The sequence below is a fragment of the Haliotis rubra genome, unplaced genomic scaffold, assembly GCF_003918875.1.
Source record: "Haliotis rubra isolate DU_JTF1 unplaced genomic scaffold, ASM391887v1 Scf325, whole genome shotgun sequence".
In the NCBI taxonomy this organism is placed as follows: domain Eukaryota; kingdom Metazoa; phylum Mollusca; class Gastropoda; order Lepetellida; family Haliotidae; genus Haliotis; species Haliotis rubra.
In genome coordinates this window covers 518,411-542,476 of record NW_025766997.1, presented here as the reverse complement: position 1 = coordinate 542,476, position 24,066 = coordinate 518,411, and the positions used below count along the sequence as shown (strand labels likewise).

Genomic DNA, 24,066 nt, shown 5'->3' with positions numbered 1-24,066 from the left:
TTGTATCAACAGTATCATTAACATATCTACAGATAGCAGTGATACAGGTTGTATCAACAGATTCATTAACATATCTACAGATAGCTGTGATACAGGTTGTATCAACAGATTCATTAACATATCTACAGATAGCAGTGATACAGGTGGTATCAACAGTATCATTAACATATCTACAGATAGCAGTGATACAGGTTGTATCAACAGATTGTATCATCTACAGATAGCAGTGATTCAGGTGGTAAACAGATTCATTAACATATCTACAGATAGCTGTGATACAGGTTGTATCAACAGATTCATTAACATATCTACAGATAGCAGTGATACAGGTTGTATCAACAGATATCATTAACATATCTACAGATAGCAGTGATACAGGTTGTATCAACAGTATCATTAACATATCTACAGATAGCTGTGATACAGGTTGTATCAACAGTATCATTAACATATCTACACATATCTATATCTACATTATAGCAGTGATACAGGTTGTATCAACGGTATCATTAACATATCTACAGATAGCTGTGATACAGGTTGTATCAACAGTATCATTAACATATCTACAGATAGCTGTGATACAGGTTGTATCAACAGTATCATTAACATATCTACAGATAGCCAGTGATACAGGTTGTATCAACAGTATCATTAACATATCTACAGATAGCTGTGATACAGGTTGTATCAACAGATTCATTAACATATCTACAGATAGCTGTGATACAGGTTGTATCAACAGTATCATTAACATATCTACAGATAGCTGTGATACAGGTTGTATCAACAGATTCATTAACATATCTACAGATAGCTGTGATACAGGTTGTATCAACAGTATCATTAACATATCTACAGATAGCTGTGATACAGGTTGTATCAACAGTATCATTAACATATCTACAGATAGCAGTGATACAGGTTGTATCAACAGTATCATTAACATATCTACAGATAGCAGTGATACAGGTTGTATCAACAGATTCATTAACATATCTACAGATAGCTGTGATACAGGTTGTATCAACAGTATTCATTAACATATCTACAGATAGCTGTGATACAGGTTGTATCAACAGTATCATTAACATATCTACAGATAGCCGTGATACAGGTTGTATCAACAGATTCATTAACATATCTACAGATGGCTGTGATACAGGTTGGTATCAACAGTATCATTAACATATCTACAGATAGCTGTGATACAGGTGGTATCAACAGTATCATTAACATATCTACAGATAGCAGTGATACAGGTTGGTATCAACAGATTCATTAACATATCTACAGATAGCTGTGATACAGGTTGTATCAACAGTATCATTAACATATCTACAGATAGCTGTGATACAGGTTGTATCAACAGTATCATTAACATATCTACAGATAGCAGTGATACAGGTTGTATCAACAGATTCATTAACATATCTACAGATAGCTGTGATACAGGTTGTATCAACAGATTCATTAACATATCTACAGATAGCTGTGATACAGGTTGTATCAACAGTTCATTAACATATCTACAGATAGCTGTGATACAGGTTGTATCAACAGATTCATTAACATATCTACAGATAGCTGTGATACAGGTGGTATCAACAGATTCATTAACATATCTACATATAGCTGTTTTACAGGTTGTATCAACAGATTCATTAACATATCTACAGATAGCAGTGATACAGGTTGTATCAACAGTATCATTAACATATCTACAGATAGCTGTGATACAGGTTGTATCAACAGTATCATTAACATATCTACAGATAGCTGTGATACAGGTTGTATCAACAGTATCATTAACATATCTACAGATAGCTGTGATACAGGTTGTATCAACAGTATCATTAACATATCTACAGATAGCTGTGATACAGGTGGTATCAACAGTATCATTAACATATCTACACAGATAGTGATACAGGTGGTATCAACAGATTCATTAACATATCTACAGATAGCTGTGATACAGGTTGTATCAACAGTATCATTAACATATCTACAGATAGCTGTGATACAGGTGGTATCAACAGTATCATTAACATATCTACAGATAGCAGTGATACAGGTTGTATCAACAGTATCATTAACATATCTACAGATAGCAGTGATACAGGTGGTATCAACAGATTCATTAACATATCTACAGATAGCTGTGATACAGGTGGTATCAACAGTATCATTAACATATCTACAGATAGCTGTGATACAGGTTGTATCAACAGTATCATTAACATATCTACAGATAGCAGTGATACAGGTTGTATCAACAGATTCATTAACATATCTACAGATAGCTGTGATACAGGTTGTATCAACAGATTCATTAACATATCTACAGATAGCAGTGATACAGGTGGTATCAACAGTATCATTAACATATCTACAGATAGCTGTGATACAGGTTGTATCAACAGATTCATTAACATATCTACAGATAGCTGTGATACAGGTGGTATCAACAGATTCATTAACATATCTACATATAGCTGTGATACAGGTTGTATCAACAGATTCATTAACATATCTACAGATAGCAGTGATACAGGTTGTATCAACAGTATCATTAACATATCTACAGATAGCTGTGATACAGGTGGTATCAACAGTATCATTAACATATCTACAGATAGCTGTGATACAGGTTGTATCAACAGTATCATTAACATATCTACAGATAGCTGTGATACAGGTTGTATCAACAGTATCATTAACATATCTACAGATAGCTGTGATACAGGTGGTATCAACAGTATCATTAACATATCTACAGATAGCTGTGATACAGGTTGTATCAACAGATTCATTAACATATCTACAGATAGCTGTGATACAGGTTGTATCAACAGTATCATTAACATATCTACAGATAGCTGTGATACAGGTGGTATCAACAGTATCATTAACATATCTACAGATAGCTGTGATACAGGTTGTATCAACAGTATCATTAACATATCTACAGATAGCTGTGATACAGGTTGTATCAACAGTATCATTAACATATCTACAGATAGCTGTGATACAGGTGGTATCAACAGTATCATTAACATATCTACAGATAGCTGTGATACAGGTTGTATCAACAGTATCATTAACATATCTACAGATAGCTGTGATACAGGTTGTATCAACAGATTCATTAACATATCTACAGATAGCTGTGATACAGGTTGTATCAACAGATTCATTAACATATCTACAGATAGCTGTGATACAGGTTGTATCAACAGTATCATTAACATATCTACAGATAGCTGTGATACAGGTTGTATCAACAGTATCATTAACATATCTACAGATAGCTGTGATACAGGTTGTATCAACAGTATCATTAACATATCTACAGATAGCTGTGATACAGGTTGTATCAACAGATTCATTAACATATCTACAGATAGCTGTGATACAGGTTGTATCAACAGTATCATTAACATATCTACAGATAGCTGTGATACAGGTTGTATATCAACAGTATCATTAACATATCTACAGATAGCTGTGATACAGGTTGTATCAACAGTATCATTAACATATCTACAGATAGCTGTGATACAGGTTGTATCAACAGTATCATTAACATATCTACAGATAGCAGTGATACAGGTTGTATCAACAGTATCATTAACATATCTACAGATAGCTGTGATACAGGTTGTATCAACAGTATCATTAACATATCTACAGATAGCTGTGATACAGGTTGTATCAACAGTATCATTAACATATCTACAGATAGCTGTGATACAGGTTGTATCAACAGTATCATTAACATATCTACAGATAGCTGTGATACAGGTGGTATCAACAGATTCATTAACATATCTACAGATAGCTGTGATACAGGTTGTATCAACAGTATCATTAACATATCTACAGATAGCTGTGATACAGGTTGTATCAACAGTATCATTAACATATCTACAGATAGCTGTGATACAGGTTGTATCAACAGTATCATTAACATATCTACAGATAGCTGTGATACAGGTTGTATCAACAGATTCATTAACATATCTACAGATAGCTGTGATACAGGTTGTATCAACAGTATCATTAACATATCTACAGATAGCTGTGATACAGGTTGTATCAACAGTATCATTAACATATCTACAGATAGCTGTGATACAGGTTGTATCAACAGTATCATTAACATATCTACAGATAGCTGTGATACAGGTTGTATCAACAGATTCATTAACATATCTACAGATAGCTGTGATACAGGTTGTATCAACAGTATCATTAACATATCTACAGATAGCTGTGATACAGGTTGTATCAACAGATTCATTAACATATCTACAGATAGCTGTGATACAGGTTGTATCAACAGATTCATTAACATATCTACAGATAGCTGTGATACAGGTTGTATCAACAGATTCATTAACATATCTACAGATAGCTGTGATACAGGTTGTATCAACAGATTCATTAACATATCTACAGATAGCTGTGATACAGGTGGTATCAACAGTATCATTAACATATCTACAGATAGCTGTGATACAGGTTGTATCAACAGTATCATTAACATATCTACAGATAGCTGTGATACAGGTTGTATCAACAGATTCATTAACATATCTACAGATAGCTGTGATACAGGTTGTATCAACAGTATCATTAACATATCTACAGATAGCTGTGATACAGGTTGTATCAACAGATTCATTAACAGCAAGTTCTATGACTTGAGGTTGTTGCTATTCATTGTACTGCTCTAACAAAACGATATTTCACTTAAGAATTTGACAACTGAACTTTTGGGGTAGGATTTACATGGCCATATATTTTCTAGTCAGATACAGGGCGGTAGGGTAGCTGAGTGGTTAAAGCGTTCACTTGTCACCCCGAAAACCTGGGTTCCATTGCCCACATGAGTACAATGTTTGATGGCCATTTCTGGTGTCCCCCACTGTGATATCGTTGGAATATTGCTAAAAGCGGCGTAAAACTAAACTCACTGACTCACTCTAGTCAGATGCAAGGGACTATATGGAAAGACCTTACATATGTTAATAAAATAATAGATCCAAACAAATTAAGGAATAACTGCATTTTAAGTAATGTGTCAACACTGCACTGTACGGCCATAACAAGTCTCACCTTGTGAGGTCTGCCAATGAATGGGTTGTCTCCGCAGCGCTGGTGTATGACGTCTCGGATAAGATGTTTCTGTCCGTTGTATGTTGTAAGGATGGAGATCTTCTCTGCAGGGTAGCCAATCAGCCGCATGTACATGAACAGAGCCACGACATACTCCGCCTCTGCCAAGTTCTACAACAGATAAGTGGGTTCACAATGGTTAGAGTACCCATAGCAGCATGCATGGCGGTGGAATAATTGCCAGGAAATCCCACTTATAGCTTAGCTTCACTTGTCTGGTTCTCACCAAATGTGCTATTGCTTTCATTGTTTGCAGCCAAACATAAAAATGTTACATGATATCAACTCATTGTTGACGTAACTTAAGGAGTTCATCCGGTCACAGCGGTATGGTGTTTTTGTCTCAAACAACAGTGAATATAACCATTTGAGATCAGGAAACCCATGTTGAATGTTTAATGTCATGTTCAAGATTGCTGCACTATATTGCAACTTAAGTGCTAGTTATTTGAGATACCCTGCATCAGTTTAGCATGGATAGCTCATTCACATCAGTATACTTTAATCCACACAGTCATCTATTCATGTCTTTTGGCATGTTTAAAACTAAACAAATTCCAAGCCAGACAGCCGGACTGTTAACTGTAAACAATTACCAGTCCGGATACAAACTTGCCTGTCCGGTTTTCAGCAATAAAAAGAAAAAATTAAAAAAAGAAAAAGAAAAGCAGGTTCCTGAAAACTTTACTGTTTGTAGGCATCGCAATGAACTACATAGCACTAACAGGCAATTCACCAGGTTTAGGTAAACTGAAAGTACACGTGTTGTGATTGGTAATCGTAACATGAACTGTCCAATCGTAAGAAGTTTAACATAATATCTTAAACACCTGAAACTGACGACAAGAGAGCCTGTCTGATATTATGTAATATTTACTGTTCTGGGTAAAAATATCTACCAGACTACCGGACAGGCTACTTTTGAAATTTGACCGTCCGAGATGAAAACAGACTGTTCTAGACGGTCGGGCAGGTGGGAATTTTAAACGCTGCTTTTGGTATATCTGGAATCAAAACATTTGACCTTCCTCTCTCCAGGCAGAGGCTTGACCCACTAAACCATGAAAGAAGTCATTTGATGAGTGACTGGAGCACAGTTGTAGCAGTACTTTAGTTGAGACATGTCTACTGCTAACTACCACCAGCGTGATGACAAGCCGGACCTACCTGATAGAAGTATGGGTTTGGCTCCGACTCCCCAACACCATTGAAGTCACCAACATCCACCAGCTGATAGTCAAACACAAAGCCTGGATTGGCCATCTGGAACTCTGGACGGTTGAGGACGTGGGGGAGACTCCCCAGCTTCTTGTAGCGCCAGTTGTACAGACTGGCCAAACTGGGGGACAAAGGGACATTCATTAATTTATAAGTGTAAACTGGAAGGCAAATTATATGTTTATCTTACGACTACCAGTCAAAACAGAGTTCTATAATTTTTTTCATGTTGAGTCACACGCACGCATGTTGTGTGAATGGGAGTCAGCCATATACTTAGTTATGTCCATTGATGGAACACAAAGTCTCCCATGACAACAGAGAAAAACTTACCTTGCTCTGGCTCTCCCTTGTGCGTCTAGGTCCACGGTTGGCACTCCAAGTCGGACCAGCCGAGTGAAGAGGGACTGCTCCATGTTTGAGAACTTCTGGAAGGCCATGTTCTTGATGACGGGGGGCAGCTGGTGGTGGTCGCCGATCATGATCCATCGCTTCAGGCGGTTGTTACCATCCTCTGGGTTCTGGTGAAGGAGGTACAGATCAAAATACTGAGTAACTGAATGAGTCAGTAATGAGCATATGATCCATATTTGTCCTTTCATACGCCCGCGAAATCTGTTCCATTTATTAAACCATTCCCACATACCCCGGTATATATTTTCAATATTGGTGAGTGCGCCTAGCACTATAAAACCAGCTTAAGTCTCGCCTAGTACAAGCAGCCACACATACACACGCATGCAAGTCGTCATATGAGCGAAATATTCGTAAGTACGAGGTTAAACCCCATTTCACCTATGGAAACACACCTAAAAGAAATGTTTGGTTAGCAGATCACATGTAATGGGACCTATTCATCCGAACATGTGCACTGTACCTGCAGCAGGAGAGGGATGAAGGTCTCAATCTCCAGAATCTGTGCTGCTTCCTCCATCAGAATGTTGTCAAACTGCAAACAGAACAGCGCGTGGGCACATTCAGGTATTCTCAATACTATAATAATACTGGTAATAAAATCCTTAGTAATACCAGCAAAATCTATAGTTTCTTTTCATATTAAATACTCATCCCAAGACCCAAACGTTTTGAAAAATTGGAAAGAAACAATTCATATTACTTTCAGTTTAAATTTTGAATATCATCTCTATTCCAAACAAAAATATCTACGTATTTTGAGGTATAGATCAATCGCTTTCAATAATTCATTATTTTGTCTGTGCAAGGTAATTTTATTATGATTTAACATGACCAAAAAAGATGATTAAATGTAAGCAAGCCTGAACAGAGAAGGAAATACTCCCCAGGGAGTTGAGATTGATAATGCGATGTGCCTTTGAGATTGACATCCAATGATCGAGGGAAAAAATACCAGCGCCTTGAGCATGCACTAGTGCGTGGATATGTGCGCTATATAAATATCCTATAATAATAATACGACAATATGGGTAATGTGACAAAAGCACATACCTTGAAGCCCACACTGACGAGATCCCTCCTCTTTAAGGCAGCATGGGTACAGGTCATGGCAATAATCTTGGCTTCCTTGATCAGCAGGTAGTTGGCTCGGTCAGCTCCACTCCGCAACAACTCAAACGCTCGGAACTCCTGGAGGGAGAGAATGTGTGTGGACTGCTGGCTATGCTTACATAGTACAGTTACAACAAGAGAGTCAAACACCAGCCATTGGTTCTGTCGACTCCATTTGGAACATGCTGATGCGGGATAGAGAGGGGGTTTATACACGAGTCCACAATACTATCTCTACAGATCCTGTGATCTTGGGTAGGTTGGGGGGTAGGTGGTTCTGTAGTTGGGCGTGCACGCTCGTGCGTGCATGCGTGCATGTGTATGTGTGTGTGTGTGCGTGTGCATGCGTGGGTGTAGGTGTGTATGTGGGTGTGTGTGTGTGTGTGCGTGTGCGTGCGTGTTGCGTGCGTGCATGCATGTATGTAAGTGTGGGCATGTGTGGGTGTGTAAGGTAGATCAGTAAGTTTTAAATACATGGTATACGAGATGCTATACAGGGATACATGGGATAAACAGGATACATGGTATACGAGATGCTATACAGGGATACATGGGATAAACAGGATACATGGTATACGAGATGCTATACAGGGATACATGGGATAAACAGGATACATGGTATACGAGATGCTATACAGGGATACATGGGATAAACAGGATACATGGTATACACGAGATGCTATACAGGGATACATGGGATAAACAGGATACATGGTATACGAGATGCTATACAGGGATACATGGGATAAACAGGATACATGGTATACGAGATGCTATACAGGGATACATGGGATAAACAGGATACATGGTATACGAGATGCTATACAGGGATACATGGGATAAACAGGATACATGGTATACGAGATGCTATACAGGGATACATGGGATAAACAGGATACATGGGGATACAAGGAACCTATACTTTCATGCCCACAGGGTCTACAAGTATATCAACGTAAGAGTAGATAACATTGTCCTACCTCCAGTTGTGTGAATATTTTCTTGATATGTCTAAAGCATCCCTCTGAGATGTCCAGATCCTCTGCATAGCTGCGCCGCTTGAACAAAGGTTGCGGTGCATTGTCGAAGAATTTCTTAAAGGGGAATATCTCATCGATCACTTTCACATTCTGCTCCTGCAACAAATATTCATGCACCTGATAAGAACTGTGAAAACATTAATTAGAAAAAATGTTGCTTCTTGATGCTGCACTGAAGAAAATCCAGTGATGGACATTATTAGTATAGATCTAGGCAACTGGGATATAATAGCATATATACTGAAAGGTAAAACAAACGTCGTATTTTTTAGATTATGGATTTGGTATCAATGATGTATTTTGATTGATTGGCTGTTATTTGATGGCTAAAAACAACATTTAAAAAACATGATTCGAAGACTAAATGATAAGTTTGTACAACGCACCAACTTTTTGGATGGTTTCAAAATGTTTCACTGTTTTTGGACAAGGAACAGCTCAACCAAACGCAACATTGAACAGGGTATAAATTCCGTGTTTGACTACCGATCCTTCAGTTGTTTCCTGACTACAGCTGCTATGCCTAGGTTAACAAAGTATCAATGTCAACAGGCCATCAGACGTCTACACGCAGGTCAACGTGTTACTGTCATTGCCAACGTCTCCGACAGCGGTTCAACACCACCAACAGCACAGATGACCGTCCATGCAGTGGTCATCCCTGGTAACCACCTGTTGCCAGGACCGTCAGATCCTCTGTCACCACCTGCAAGACCGGTTCAACAAGGCAACAGAGACAGCTCGAAACACCATTGGCACCCACAAAAGAGCAATCAGTGATCGCACCATTCGGCAACGCCTCCAAGCCAGCAACCTGTGCTGTAGACGTCCTGCCCTGGGTCCAGTGCTAACGCAACGTCACCACCATGAACGTCTACACTGGGCACAACAGAGACAACACTGGCATCAGAGCCAGAGGAGAACTATTATCTTCTCCGATGAAAGTTGCTATTGCGTATCTGCAGCTGATGGGAGGACTAGGGTCTGGCATTGCAGAGGAGAATGCTTCAATGATGAGTGCGTGATGGAGAGAAACGCTTGGGGTAGTCAGAGCATTATGGTATAGGGTGGCATCAGACTTAACCAGAAAATCAGGCCTGTAATCTTATAGAATCTCTGTCCAGGAAGAGGGAATGGTGTGACAGCTGCCCAGTACATCGACGAAGTCCTATGGCCCCATGTTGTGACGTTTTTTGCACGTCATCGGCGTCACGTTTTCCAGCAGGACAATGCGCGTGCACATACTGCCAGACTCATTGGAGCATTTCTGAAGCAGCATAATGTGGAAACCATGCCATGGCCAACCCTGAGCCCAGACCTCAACCCAATAGAGCATTTGTGGGATGAGATCCAAAGACGCCTCAATGACATTAGACCAAGACCGGGTTCCTATGGCCTATGTGAATCGCCTCGTGCACTCTATGATCAGGAGGTGTGCTGCAGTTGTGAATGCAAATGGTGGTCACACCCGATTCCTTCCGGTTACGGTTCCTTCCAATGATGTCATCGGTGAATCGGATGTGACAAACAACACCAAATGCCTTAATAAACAAATGTTTGTCAAACAAACTTCTGTTATCTTTTCATTGTGTCCTTGTTTCTTCTAACCACAGAGTCATCTATTCCACCAGTTACTATCCCATCTACATACGACGTTTCTTTTGCCTTTCAGTATATATCAGTGAAACCTGGCCACCCAATCTGTTAGTTGCTGTATGGGTTCATGATGAACCAATTTGTCACTGCAGCTTTTTAATTGATAGATAGAAAATTAGAGTGAGTGAGTGAGTGAGTGAGTGAGTGAGTGAGTGAGTGAGTGAGTGAGTGAGTGAGTGAGTGAGTGAGTGAGTGAGTGAGTGAGTGAGTGAGTGAGTTCTTTTAATCTGCAGTCAGTGATGTTGCTGCTACATCAATGCGACTGGTCAGATTTAGCCTGGCAGTACAAGTAACCTGTATCCAGGTCATGGTTGGTTGGTTGGTTGGTTGGTTGTTTAATGCCGCACTCAACAATATTCCAGCTATATGATGGCGGTCCGTAAATAATCGAGTCTGGACCCGACAATCCAGTGATCAACAGCATGAGCATCGATCTACGCAATTGGGATACGATGACAAGTGTCAACTAAGTCAGCGAGCCTGACCACCCGATCCCGTTAGTCGACTCTTACAATAAGCATGGGTTACTGAAGACCAATTCTAATCCGAATCTTCACGGGTCGTATCCAGGTCTTGGTAACAAGATGATACGTAATTATCTAGGTCTGACAATGCCAACATCAGAACACCTTCAGTTAGCTCTTACATGGGGTACTGCGTCGACAGGTTTTAATCTTCAACATGTTCTCTCTTTATATTGTATAAATTGTTTTCGACACGATAGGGCTGAGATATTGCCGATGTTACGTTAACTATTAACTCACTCACTCACTCACTACATGGGGTACTGATGACCTATTCTTATCTGACCATTCAGGGGGGATGGGGACTGAGAAATATAGAACATTAATACATTGCAACATGCATAAATCATCGAAAACACTTCTGGTAATAAATTTTAGAAATGCCAGAAAACAACTGGAGAGTGCTTACATTCAATATAGTATAAGATTAATTTCCATACTTACTTTATCCTTGGTGGCTCTCAGCTTACTCAGAAATTCTTCCCATCTTGCTAATACCTGAAGCCCAGATTAAGTGAGAATTATCACTTTCTATTGTCAATAATAATGTACATTTGTATTGTTAAATAGAATTGACATGGAGAGGTGACGACTGTATTATTGTTAAGGTTAAGTCAAAATTGAACAACCGCAAGAGTGTATAATGTGCATCCTCACCTGGTACAGATAGAAGTAGCCAGCGGTCTCACACGTGTACGACATATCTCCTGTTACTCCCAGACTGCCTTGCAACCTTGCCACTTCCTCCAGCAGTTCGAGTCGCTGAGCCAGAACATAATTAACGCGACCATATCTGCAAGCAGAGCAACATATCAGTATTTTGATGCTTTTCTTATGGAGCTAATGTGAGTTGTTAAAAGGTTATGGAAATTGTATACAATAGAAAGATTATCCATTTACAATTTACAATTTTTATACAGAATGAATACAAGTCGTAATTATTATTGCTATTTATTATTATTTTGTAACTTAACTACAGAAGCAATATTTCTGATAATTATACCCTGCAATCTCAAACTCAACATTTCAGCAATTCCTCATGCTCATGCTAATATCCTTGCTATGATTAAAAATATAATAAGAATTATCGATTACCTGCTGAAATCTTTCTCAGTTTCAAGAGCCTCTTCACCATGACCCAGACGTAGCAAATGTCTTTCATCAATGTCTAAAGCCATGATCTTCTCAAATAGCTGGTTCAAGGCCTACAACACACACCACATACATATATAACTGCATGACAGATGATAGACGTGGGTAAAAAGTATTCTTAATAAACAGGGGGATGGGGCAGCCAAGTGGTTTAAAGATTCAACTCTCACACTGAATACCCAGGTTCAGTTCCTAAAATGGTTCCACTGTATGAAGTCCATTACTGGTGTCCCTAGGTATAGTGCTTGAATGTTGCAAAAAGCAGCCTTTTAAAAAGATTACTAATGCTTAACACTTAACTCAAGAGCGCATTACTATTCCAGCAAAGTCACAGCAGGGGGGCATATAGAATAGACTCACATTTACGAACTGACCTAACAGTCACAGGTTTCTGGCACACCTATCATTCTACTCTGGAACAACTTGGCCCAAACGGTTTGAAGACCAAGTCCAAAGGTGTAGAAATTTGGATCAAAATATAAAACATTTCTGTTATCAAGAAGTTTGACATGATGTAGACACAATGCTATATGGTGTGTGTACCTGGTTAGAGTGTGTGACTATCAGCGTCCTCTGGTCGGGGAAGTTGTGGTAGATGTTGGAGATGATCTGTACCGCCACGTCAGTTTTACCCGTTCCCGGGGGTCCGACCACCATGGTCAGCCCTGGCTGCATCCCTGCCCGGATAGCCTCGATCTGAGTCGGGGTGAACCGGATGGAGTTCCTGGCAACAACATCCCAAGGCATCAGTCGGTGGATACAAATACAGAACTGCACTGTCAGCAACATCTACTGCCTGACTGGCTGGTCATATAATGATGTCACCGATTTCATATACAGTGGAAACCACCTAAGTAAAGACCGCTTAACTAAACAGACCTGATAAGTAAACACTTTTCTTTGGTCCCGGCAAATTTCTTCATTAATTATCACTATTAGAGTCTGGTTAACTAAACTCGGATAAGTAAACAATACCGCTTAACTAAACGTCTTCTCACGGTCCCTGGAAGTAAATTACTTAACAAAAGAGACTGGATAACTAAATTAGTGATTACCACATAATCCGACATGAGGGGCACGTGTCAGTCTCCAGCTAAACAAACATCCTACGTACAGCTCGCTGGCGTCATGCAGTTGACAATACACTGACAACTGGAGGCCAGCCCTGATAAGTGGTTCATTGTTACATATGCATACATATACATGCATATGGTTGTCATTTGCAGGTTTTTTATCAGTTTGGATAAGTAAAATACCTGATAAGTAAACAATTTTGGCGAGTCCCTTGAAATTTTACTTATCAGGTTTGCACTGTACTTAGCTACTGTTTTAGTACTGTTGCATCGACCAGACTTTCCTACCCTTGCTGACCGCCTCCGTGGTGTAGTGGTTAGAGAGTCCGCCCGGAGAGCGGAAGGTCGCGGGTTCGATCCCCGACCGCATCATACCAAAACACGTTAAAATATGGTACTTGTTGGTCCCCGCCTGGCGCTCGGCATTAATGGGTACAACAAGGACTGGTCGGCTCGGGAGTTAGTATAATGTGTCTGAGTGGGGTATTCATGCTTCACTGCGGCATGGTATCTCAGTGAGCTAGCACTATAAAACCAGCTTAAGTCTGGGCTAGTACAAGCAGCCGCACATACACATACCCATGCATGCACGTCGTCATATGAGCGAAATATTCTCAAGCACAACGTTCAACCCAATTTCACCTCACCTCACCTCACTGTTTATGGTTTAAAGAAAAATCCATGAAGTCATTTTTGCTGACACATTTAAAGATAAGAATTGAATTATTAATGTATCATGTGTACAGACATGTTAAAGTAAAAACCTGTATACACCCCTTGATGTGCACACCAGTTCCATAGCTGATACCTCCATAAATAACCGAAAATGTTCAAACATACTACATTCCTCCATCACTCATGAAGTACCAGTGGCTATTTCTATTTCTTACTACTCTTTCTGTAGTTGGTAGGTTGTGTACTCAAATCCAGGAGTAGCTGTAGTGCTGGGGTCATCATTATGTGTGTCTGCACGCATGTGTGCATGTACATGTGCGTGTGCCTGCGTGCGTGTGTGTGCATGCATGTACTCACCTTCGTGGCTGGTTGTAGGGGTAGGGTCCTCTGTTTGGTGTTACATGAGGCTGAACCTCTGCAGTCAAACTCACTGATGGATGGTCAACACCCTCCTTTCTCTTGCTCTCAGACTTCTCTTCTTTAAAGTTGATCCTTGAAGAGGAGTTTAATTAAGTTTCTGCCAGCAGTGGTCACATCATTCTCTTCCCACAGAGGTTACTCCTGTCATATCTTCCTACGTAACCTCTGTTCTAATACGGCCATATTTCCCAGTTCTCGTAAAATCCCCTAGCGGCAAAAGATCGCAACACAAATTATCTCCCTTCTTTCTATCCAATCAGAACACGTGTTACATCGACTTAGATTCAACTTCACTAACACAAGCAAATGTGAGGCCACAAATATCCCCCATCTGCCGGGGACTTGTGTTGATGTTACACACAAGACGTTTAATGGCTAGCTTGTCCGTTGTCAACGAGGGCGATGGAGACGCCACTGATCATAACATGACTGAGTTCTGTCTAGAAGAAACGTTTGCGCATCGCGCAGGAGAAGAGGTTTAGTTTTCTCGAAGTATACGGAAATTTAACCAAACCTGAAGAGGTTTTAAATTCTTCGAAGAGAGTCGTCCTTGGGGTACATATTATGCATTTTCCGAGCTGAAAATGTCCTGTGACAGTTGTATCAATGTTTTTGAATAAAAATATTGTACAATAAATAAACTTTTTTATTTATTATACGGCCCCCACCTCGTGGAGTTACCTCCCGTAGCGCATGCGCACCAACTGGGTAAGCACCTAGGCCCGTATCATCATTCCTTCTGCTGAATAAATCAGTGAACAGAATTGCGGGGAGGCGGGAGGCCCTACCCCAAGGACGACTCTCTTCGAAGAATTGAAAACCTCTTCAGGTTTGGTTAATTCTTCTTCATAGAGATCGTCCTTGGGGTACATATTATGCATAAACACAGACTCCCAAAGACCGGAGGCCAGGGAGGAGGGAATTCTGTCCAAGCACACACAAATAGCTATCGTTAATTGAATAATGTAACAGACGCCATAATCACTCACCCGTCACATGTCCCAGGTTATTTTCCGCTTCGAGGCATTATGGGAGGGGAACTGACAGGGAGGAATTGCACTCAAAGATCGACCTCACAGGTTCAAGATAAGAATTCGCACATGGTGCTTAAATGTAAACAAAGCCCCACCCACCTTGTGTCGATTAGAGAGCACCGTAGGGGGGAATGTAAAAAACGCTCACTACTGACCTTTATACTCCGTAGAGGATCGAAATGAGGTTAAGGGCCCAGCAGCGGATATGTCAATACAACACAGTATTGAACAGCAGCGTCAACAAAAAAACAATGAACCAAGACTCACTCGGTCAGGGTGGCAGGACACTGTTCACTGGAGAGAACAGAACGGCCAAAGCTCGCACGATTACGGGAATGTGTATCGAGCTGATAATGCCGAATAAACGTACTAGGCCGGCTCCAAACAGCGGCAGAGCAGATCTCTTCAATGGGGAGTGCCGATGCAAAAGCTTTTGATGCGGCTACTGCCCTGACCGAAAGTGAGCCTTCAACCCTCAGGGGAGGCTTGCCCTTAGCCTGATAATGCAGCACAAATATCGAAACTAGCCAGCGAGACAAAGTCTGCTTGCTCGCCGGCACACCAGCCTTCCCGCCACCGTAACAACAGAACAGCTGGGTACCTGTACGGATTCCCTGTGTTCGTTTGATATAGACCTTGAGTGTCTTACGGACATCCAACGGGTGAGTGCTCGTTGCAGAGGTCCCCGATGTGGAAGGCTGGGTAAGAGTGGGAAGTTCGATAGGAGCTGTCACATGGAAAGCGTGATCGACCTTCGGGCGGTAAGTATCCGGGAGGCAAATACTGACACGATCAGTGTGAAACACAGTCAGCGCCGGGTCGGACGACATAGCGTGTAAATCGCCGACCCTACACCCAGATGTTACCGCCACCAGAAAAACAGCCTTCCAAGTTAACAACTGAGTGGAAATAGCCGATAGGTGTGAGAAAGTGGGACCGGACAGCCAATCGAGCAGGTCGAACCCGATCCGCGCCAGCTAAAAAGCGCTGTACGAGATGGTGCTGCCCCAGAAGAGCACCATCGACAGGGGTGTGAAAAGTGGAAATAGCGGCGGAGTAGCCACGAATGGTCGGAGCCGCCAGGCCTTCTTCCAAACGAGCTTGCAAAAACTCCAATACTCGGACTAAATCCGTAGAAAAGGGATCTGCAATCCCCCTATCTGAACACCAGCACGCATAGCGGGACCACCTATCCTAATACTGAACGTTTGTCGAATCCCGCCTCGAAGCCAGAATTGTGTCTGCAACTGCTGCAGGAATTCCGCGTGCTTCAAGGCTAGACCTGACAGAGGCCAAGCCACCCACTGAATCCTTGGATTGGGGTGGGGTGCTCCGTTCTGAGTGAGAATGTCCGGTCGTAAAGGTAATAGAACAGGAGGCTGAGCCAGAAACCTGAGAATTACCGGAAAGTACTGTGACGGCCAAAGCGGTGCCAGTAGCACAAGCAGCCGAGCTGGCTGGGTGGACAGCTGTGAAAGGACACGGGGAATAAGTGGTAACGGCGGGAATGCCCAGAGCACTTTGCCCGTCCAATCCAGCAGGAAGGCCGGGCAGCCAACGCCCTCGGTCCGGTATTCGAGCAGAACACGGGTATCTGGTTCGGTCCCCGCGGAACAGATCCACCTGGAACGACCCGTCGCACAACTGGGAGATAACTCCGGAATATCTGCCGGTCGAAAGCATCCACTGCGCGGGCCAGGATCCGCGCGAGAGAGAGCGCCTGCTCGCGACGCTCTCCAGCCCCAGGAGATAAACAGGGAGTACCTGACAATCGCACTGGTCTCACCAGAGGAGAAAGTCCCATGTCTCCCGGAGGAGCCGGGACACCGTGTCAGCTTTGCTTCAGGATGTACGACATGGCCGCCTGGTTGTCCAACTGAAGACGAACCACCTGGCCCTGGACATGCTCTCGAAGCGCCGAAAACCAACCGCACAGCTCTCAGTTCCAACACGCTGATGTGAAGGTGGGCTTCGCTTCGACCAGAGTCCGACACCGACAGACTGCCCAGAACACCCCCCCAGCCCGTGAGGGACGCATCGGTCTGAACTGTAAGAGCTGGCGTCGGGAGTTCCAAGGGAACCCCCCTGGTGAGATTCCCAACATTGGTCCACCACTGAAGGTGAGGAGACAACCACCCGGGGACTGTGAGACTCCGCTCCAGGTCCTCCGAGTGAGCCCACAGACTCGCCAAAGCTTGCTGTATAGGGTGCATCTTCAACCGCGCCCGCCACACTACAGAGATCGTCGCCGCCATATGGCCCAGTAGACGGAGCCAAGTCCGTGCTGGTGCCTGGGGCTGGGAGAGGAACAAAGACACCATCTCCCGAACTCTGGTGACCCGATTGGGCGACAAGGAAACGAGATCCTTGTGTGTTTGGAAACTCGCCTCGAGAAAAACCAAGTCCTGGGTGGGTACCAGGTCGGATTTCTTGAGGTTGATGATCCACCCCAGTCGAACTAGAATGTCTATCACCTTGTGAGTAGAATCTAGGCTCGCTGGCTGTGTCAGTGCACCGAGCAACCAGTCGTCGAGGTAAGGGTAACAACGCCTTCCTTGCGAGCGAGCGAGGGTAGCCGGGACTAACATGAGCTTGGTGAACACCCTGGGGGCAGTAGATATGCCGAAGGGGAGCACCCTGAATTGGTAACACATCCCGTCGTAAGAGAACCGAAGGTACTGCTTGAACGATGGATGTATGGGCACATGCAGATACGCATCCTTGAGGTCGATTGACGTGAGCCAATCGCCGGGCTGAACAGAGGAGATCACCGAGCGCAGTGTCTCCATCTTGAAGGATGGTACTTCGAGCATGCGATTCAACCCCTTGAGGTGGAGAATGGGACGGAACCCGCCGTCTTTCTTCGGAACGAGGAAGTACGTGGAGTAAAATCCCGCCTGTTCCTCGCCCGGTGGTATGCGCTCGATAGCGGACTTGTCCAGCAAAGCCTGGACTTCGTCGCGCAATATGTCCGCCCTTGCCTGACATGACGGCACCGGAGTGCGGCGTATGCCGGTGAAGTCGGGCGGACCTCGCTTCCACAGTGGTAAATGGCCGACACTGACGGTGGACAGCACCCAAGTGTTGTTTGTAGCCTTCTCCCACTCCGGCAGGAATAGAGAGAGGCGGCCTCCCACTGGGACGTTGGGTAAGAGCGCGTGAGTGGTCCCGAATAGCGGAGCTGACTGGGAGTGACACACGGCTTGGTCTACAGCCTGATGGGTTAATGGGAGGTCGGGGCAGACCTCCCGCGCAAGCGAAAAGGCTGGGAGCCAGTCGAAGAGGACTGCTCTTTGCCCTTACCCTTGGCGGGACGGTTCCTCCGCCTACCCCTGCCTAGCGGCCGAAGTCAGCCAGCAGACTCGGGTGTAGGCTGCACCCTGGCGGAGGAAGTCGGAACGGGAGCGCGGGGGCGGAGAAGCCCGCGGGTGCTCCAACAAGGCCTTAGAGTCCTTGAAGGAGGTAGCTGCAGCGGCAGCCTCCCGGATGACCTGCTGTGCCCCAGGAAACAGCGTCGCTCCCAGACGGAAGGGGAGGGCCAGCAAGGTCTGCTGTGTAGCTGCCGAGTACCGAGACGTCGACAGCCACAGCTTGCGCATCCCCATGACTGCGCACATCACCGTCGACGCAGCCGACCGCAAAGAGTCGCGAGCGAGGTGTGCCTGGACTTCGGATAGTTGACGGAGCAGAATGACATGCGGAGAAACGTCTCCAGCGTGCCCCTCCGCCTCCAGGGCCGACCTCTGTATCGAGGAGAGGTAGGCCTCATGGACCACTACCCGCACCTGCTGCATAGCGTTCCGGTAGACCTCCTCGAAGGTCCGCTACGCATGCCGCAGGGGGTCGCCCGCGAGGGCAAAAGGTGGTGTCAAACGCCCTTGCTTGGCAGCCGGAGCTGTGCCGGAGGAAGCCGAGCCTCCCCCCAGGGCGACCGAAGTGAAAACACATTCGTCGACCATTGGTACAGCGAACAGGGAATCTTCCCCCAGCTGGTACCTCCGGACAAGCTCAGGCAAGTCGAAACGGAGGCGAGACCCAGACAGGAGGGGATTGACCACGTCCTGCACCAAGGACGGCAGAATGCGGAGCAGCGTCTGCGCAGGCTGCCGAGGGGCAAACGCCTCACCTGGCAGGCGGAACTCAGTCGAGTCCTAGCGGCTGGCAGGCACCGCGGCCTGGGGAAGGAACTCGGCAATGCGTTGCCGGACCTCCCGTAAAGCCGACAAAAAACGGAAGGCACCCTCCTGCTCCTCAACCTCCCCAGTGTCCATGGACTCGGCGCCCAAGCCCGAGTCCGAGGCTGGGTCTCCTCGCGAAGAGGACCCGAACCCCGACCCGGTGGGCGGCCTAGCACTAGGCACAGAGGAGAGGGAAGAACAGACAGAGCGCCCCGCGTCAGCACCTGCCATCATGCACGAACCCCGGTCCCGAGACACTGGAGGCAGACCAGGCAGAACTGGTGCCTCCGCTCTCATGGGGCGGGATGCCGCAGGGACCGGAACCCCAGGAATCATCAACGGACCCTGCGCCAACTCCGAGAGGGGGACTGGGAGCGAAGCCTCCCCCTCCGGGGCAGCCGAGGCGTCCGAGGCGTCAGGACCCGAAGCCAGAGGCAACGGATCGACAGACGCCTCCAGGCCGAGGTTCGAGCCGGGCTCGGCGATCCCACCCCCAGACTCTCAGCCCCCTGCTCCAGGTGGGCGAGGAATTCCTGACGGATACCTCCAACCGACCCGTGAACAAGGGACTTCACGGAGTCCATGTGCTGCTGGAATAACTGAGTAATGAGAGACATATCAAATCCGCTACTAGGAGCAGGGGAAGGCGGCTGACTGCGCGACTTTCTGCCTTTACTTCTAGGCTTTTTCGCTTTAGACGGGGGGACCTGGGTCAATTCCCCTCCCGCCTCACGCATCTCCCTATAGAATAGGAAGTCTGCCGCCCGTCTCTTCTGGGCTCGGGGGGAGAAACCCATACAAATCTCACAAGTTTCCGAGATATGGTCGGTTTTCTCAAGGCACACGATACACTTATCAAGGCGGTCGGCCCTGGGGATACTTTGCCCGCAGACCGAACATGAAGAAAACGCCTGAAAGCAAACACGCAAGCATGTAGCTAACAGCGGACCAGCAGTCTAATATACATGTAGAAAACATTGAAAAATATGTGAATGTGACCACGGGAAGAAATAGTTGGTTCAATACGCAATATTACAACCACGTGGCACGCTAAACTTCCCGCCATCGAATAGCAACACGTGCGTAAACCACGGGAAAGTGCTAGCGTAAATAATTAATACAAAGTCACAATTATGAAACAACCGACCGCAAAGCTTTACTGTTCCGTTAAAGGACAAAATAAAGACCATACATACAGGTGGCGTCTCAGACATTATCTTTCTCTTTATCTCACAAGAGGTCAGCTTTGCTCGACAGATGCGACTTGTTTAGTCAGTGACAGCAGAAGGAATGATGATACGGGCCTAGGTGCTTACCCAGTTGGTGCGCATGCTCAACGGGAGGTAAAAAAGTTTATTTATTGTACCATATTTTTATTCAAAAACATTGATACAACTGTCACAGGACATTTTCAGCTCGGAAAATGCATAATATGTACCCCAAGGACGATCTCTATGAAGAAGAATACCGAGGCCTTGCGAATGATCACTTTTGAAACAACGTCGCTGATTGAACAACTAAATCTGATTGCCTCCAATCACGAGTCTTGAACGCTCACACCATGAAAGGGCCGTATTAGAACAGAGGTTACCTGGGAAGATATGACAGGAGTAACCTCTGTGGGAAGAGAATGTGGTCACACATAACTGATTAAAAAAAACAACTATCTATAGAAGCCTGCAGCTTGATACGGCCCTGGACATTATATATTCTTCTGGTCTAATACCACTGCATGTGGGAAGTGGGGCTACCATGTACATCCGTGTTGTGAAGACGAGTGAACAGTCGGTATGAAAAGTTGACTTGTAGAGTGAGTGAGTCAGGTTTTATGCTGCTTTTAGCAATATTCCATCAATATCACAGAGGGAAACACCAGAAATGGGCTTCACACATTGTAACCATGTGGGTATTTTAACCTGGGTCTTCAGCATGACTGTTGAATGCTTAACCCACAGGTTGACTCTTGTAAGTGTGATTTCATTTAAAAGCTAAAGAAGAATAAAGAAACGAAGTGTCTACTGTAGATAGATGGTTGGTTATTTAGATAAGATTGGCACTAACAAGCCATTCCAGCTAACAAATAGCCATGCCTGTGGTTGTTCTTACATTCCCACTGGTATTGGAATCACATGCCAATGAAAACATGAATCACTTTTAGTACCTGAAAGGTGGAACTTGTTTCTCCTTGTCATCTGTTGCCACGGTGATCTGGTGGTCTAGGAAACTGGCCTTGAGATGGTCAAGGTGAAGGAATGTGTCATTCCAGTCCAGACTGGGGATCTTGTTTGGCATTCTGGAAACATACAGATCAAGTGAAGACCCATTTTAATCTCATTAAGCGCCATGCAGGGTAACAACAAGTACCATGTTTCACCATGGAATCAGTCATCGTTGTGTGAGTGAGTGAGTTTTACGCTGCTTTTGGCAATATTCCAGCAATATCACGGCCAGGGACACCAGATATGGGCTTCACACACTGTACCCATGTGGGGAATCGAACCTGGGTCCTCGGCGTGACGATTGACTGACTGAGTTTGGTTTTACGCCGCTTTTAGCAATATTCCAGCAATATCACGGCTGGGGACACCAGAAATGGGCTTCACTCATTGTACCCATGTGGGGAATCGAACCCAGGTCCTTGGCGTGACGAGCCAAAGCTTTAACCACTAGGCTACCCTACCACCATCGTTATTATTACTTCAAGCATGTGAGACGTACTTATCATAATGAGCTGCATCCGGCTCCCCGTATCCCAGGATGAGGTCGTGCAGCCAGTCTGGCACCACACAGTCAGTGTTCATTAGGTCCCGGATCGTCTCCAACACAGCCTTGAAGTTGTTCTCCTTTGGTTTACGTCTCATCATCACGTTAAATGTTTCATACACATCCTGTCAGAAATAATGAAATCATGAAGGAATAACGAAAGTGAAATTGAAAATTTTAATATAAATTGTATATTTATATACTTATCCTATCTCACGACTTGACCCTCTCTCGCTTTGACTTTTAGTGGAACGACTGTAAACTTTTTTCCATGGGCCTCCTTGTCCATTCACCCGTGCACTCCATGCTGCTCTCCTTAATTAGCTTCCTAGTTCCTACTGAAGCTTGCAGCATGCTCCACTGATTGCCCACGTGACTACCTTGAATGATCATTCTCATTTTGGAGCCAACATTGTAATCGGAGTAGTGGGGAGGCAGGGCGGGTATCCATAGCGAGAGATAGGATAAGTATATAAATATACAATTTATATTAAAATTTTCAAATTTTTAAACTTATCCTATCTCATGACTTGCAGTTATCCCACGGTTGGACGGCGGGCCACAGATTACCCTTCTGTCTGGACAGTGCGAACAGCTGGTCTTGGAGCTGTGTGGACTGATGACAACTGTAGATAGCGATGTACAAGGGAGGCCTGTTATGCATGCATGCAACTCCTATGCTTGTAGTGGGTCCTCCGGAACCCCTTGGCTTACTAAGCACAACGACTCCCAGGGAGATGGGTGCTCCCGAGCGATGTGGTGTTCGGCCGCAACCTTGTACAAGACAAGGGACGCAACTCGGTAAGTAAGCCTCGCCTCGCAAGTTTTACAAGGTACCCCCGTTAAATGCAGTCTTGCGACTAGAATCGGGCCACCCCCTGCTTCGAGAAGTCCCCCCAGACACCAACTGAGGCGGGTTAAAGAGAAGCACAACTTGGCATCTCCAAGTTTTAACGTTCAGTTCCGGGCAGCATCAAATTGTCAAAGGATGTGACTGGCAACTTCAGAGGCAGAACGCAACGAAATCCACTGTAATTCGGGAGTGTCACACTTCACTGACGTAATTGCTCTGTGGAGTAGATGTCAGTAAGTGTGAATGTTGAACACATCTGCATCGTCATACTGGTTATGCTAGAGGTCCGTAAGGCCACGTTTAGCGGCCGTATTGGTATGGAGGCCAAGTGAAGTAGTTCTTCAACATATATAATGAGAACGGAAGAGCGAGAGCGGAACCGTCCCTCATCTGCGTTGTTGGGCCGATGTAAGCTGCTGAGCCAGTACAAGAGGTCCGAACTGGTGTAGTCCCTGGACATCTGTGACAGACAGGTCTCGCAGTTAATGTGAAGAGAAAACTGTATCAGAACGCCAGAAGCAACCTTCCATGATAGCGGTCAAGGAGCAGTTCCTATGGAGGGCCATTGACGAGGCTAGTGCACAAGTCTCATGAGGATTGGAAGCGGCTGGAGGAGGCAACCCTGCAAAGGTGTAGGCTCGCAGGATCGTGGCACGCACCCAGAAGGCCAATGGGGTCTGGGAAGCCTCAGTTCTTAAAGCGGTCGACAATGGTATGAAGAGGTGCTTTCGTAGCCATCGACGATCCTTGGAGGCAGCAAGGTAAATGT

The 24,066-nt window shown here is 44.7% G+C and overlaps 1 protein-coding gene across 1 annotated transcript in view; it reads right to left on the bottom strand.

Moving 5' to 3' along the window:
• LOC124283929 (RNA helicase aquarius-like) overlaps positions 1-24,066 on the bottom strand; it is an 87,622-nt gene that overhangs the window by 27,386 nt on the left and 36,170 nt on the right. The window contains 13 exon segments of the mRNA XM_046719965.1: positions 5,125-5,295; positions 6,352-6,523; positions 6,736-6,923; positions 7,280-7,351; positions 7,870-8,007; positions 8,910-9,065; positions 11,594-11,647; positions 11,807-11,942; positions 12,245-12,354; positions 12,845-13,025; positions 14,407-14,541; positions 21,843-21,974; positions 22,400-22,569. Coding sequence (XP_046575921.1) covers positions 5,125-5,295; positions 6,352-6,523; positions 6,736-6,923; positions 7,280-7,351; positions 7,870-8,007; positions 8,910-9,065; positions 11,594-11,647; positions 11,807-11,942; positions 12,245-12,354; positions 12,845-13,025; positions 14,407-14,541; positions 21,843-21,974; positions 22,400-22,569 — 1,815 coding nt within the window.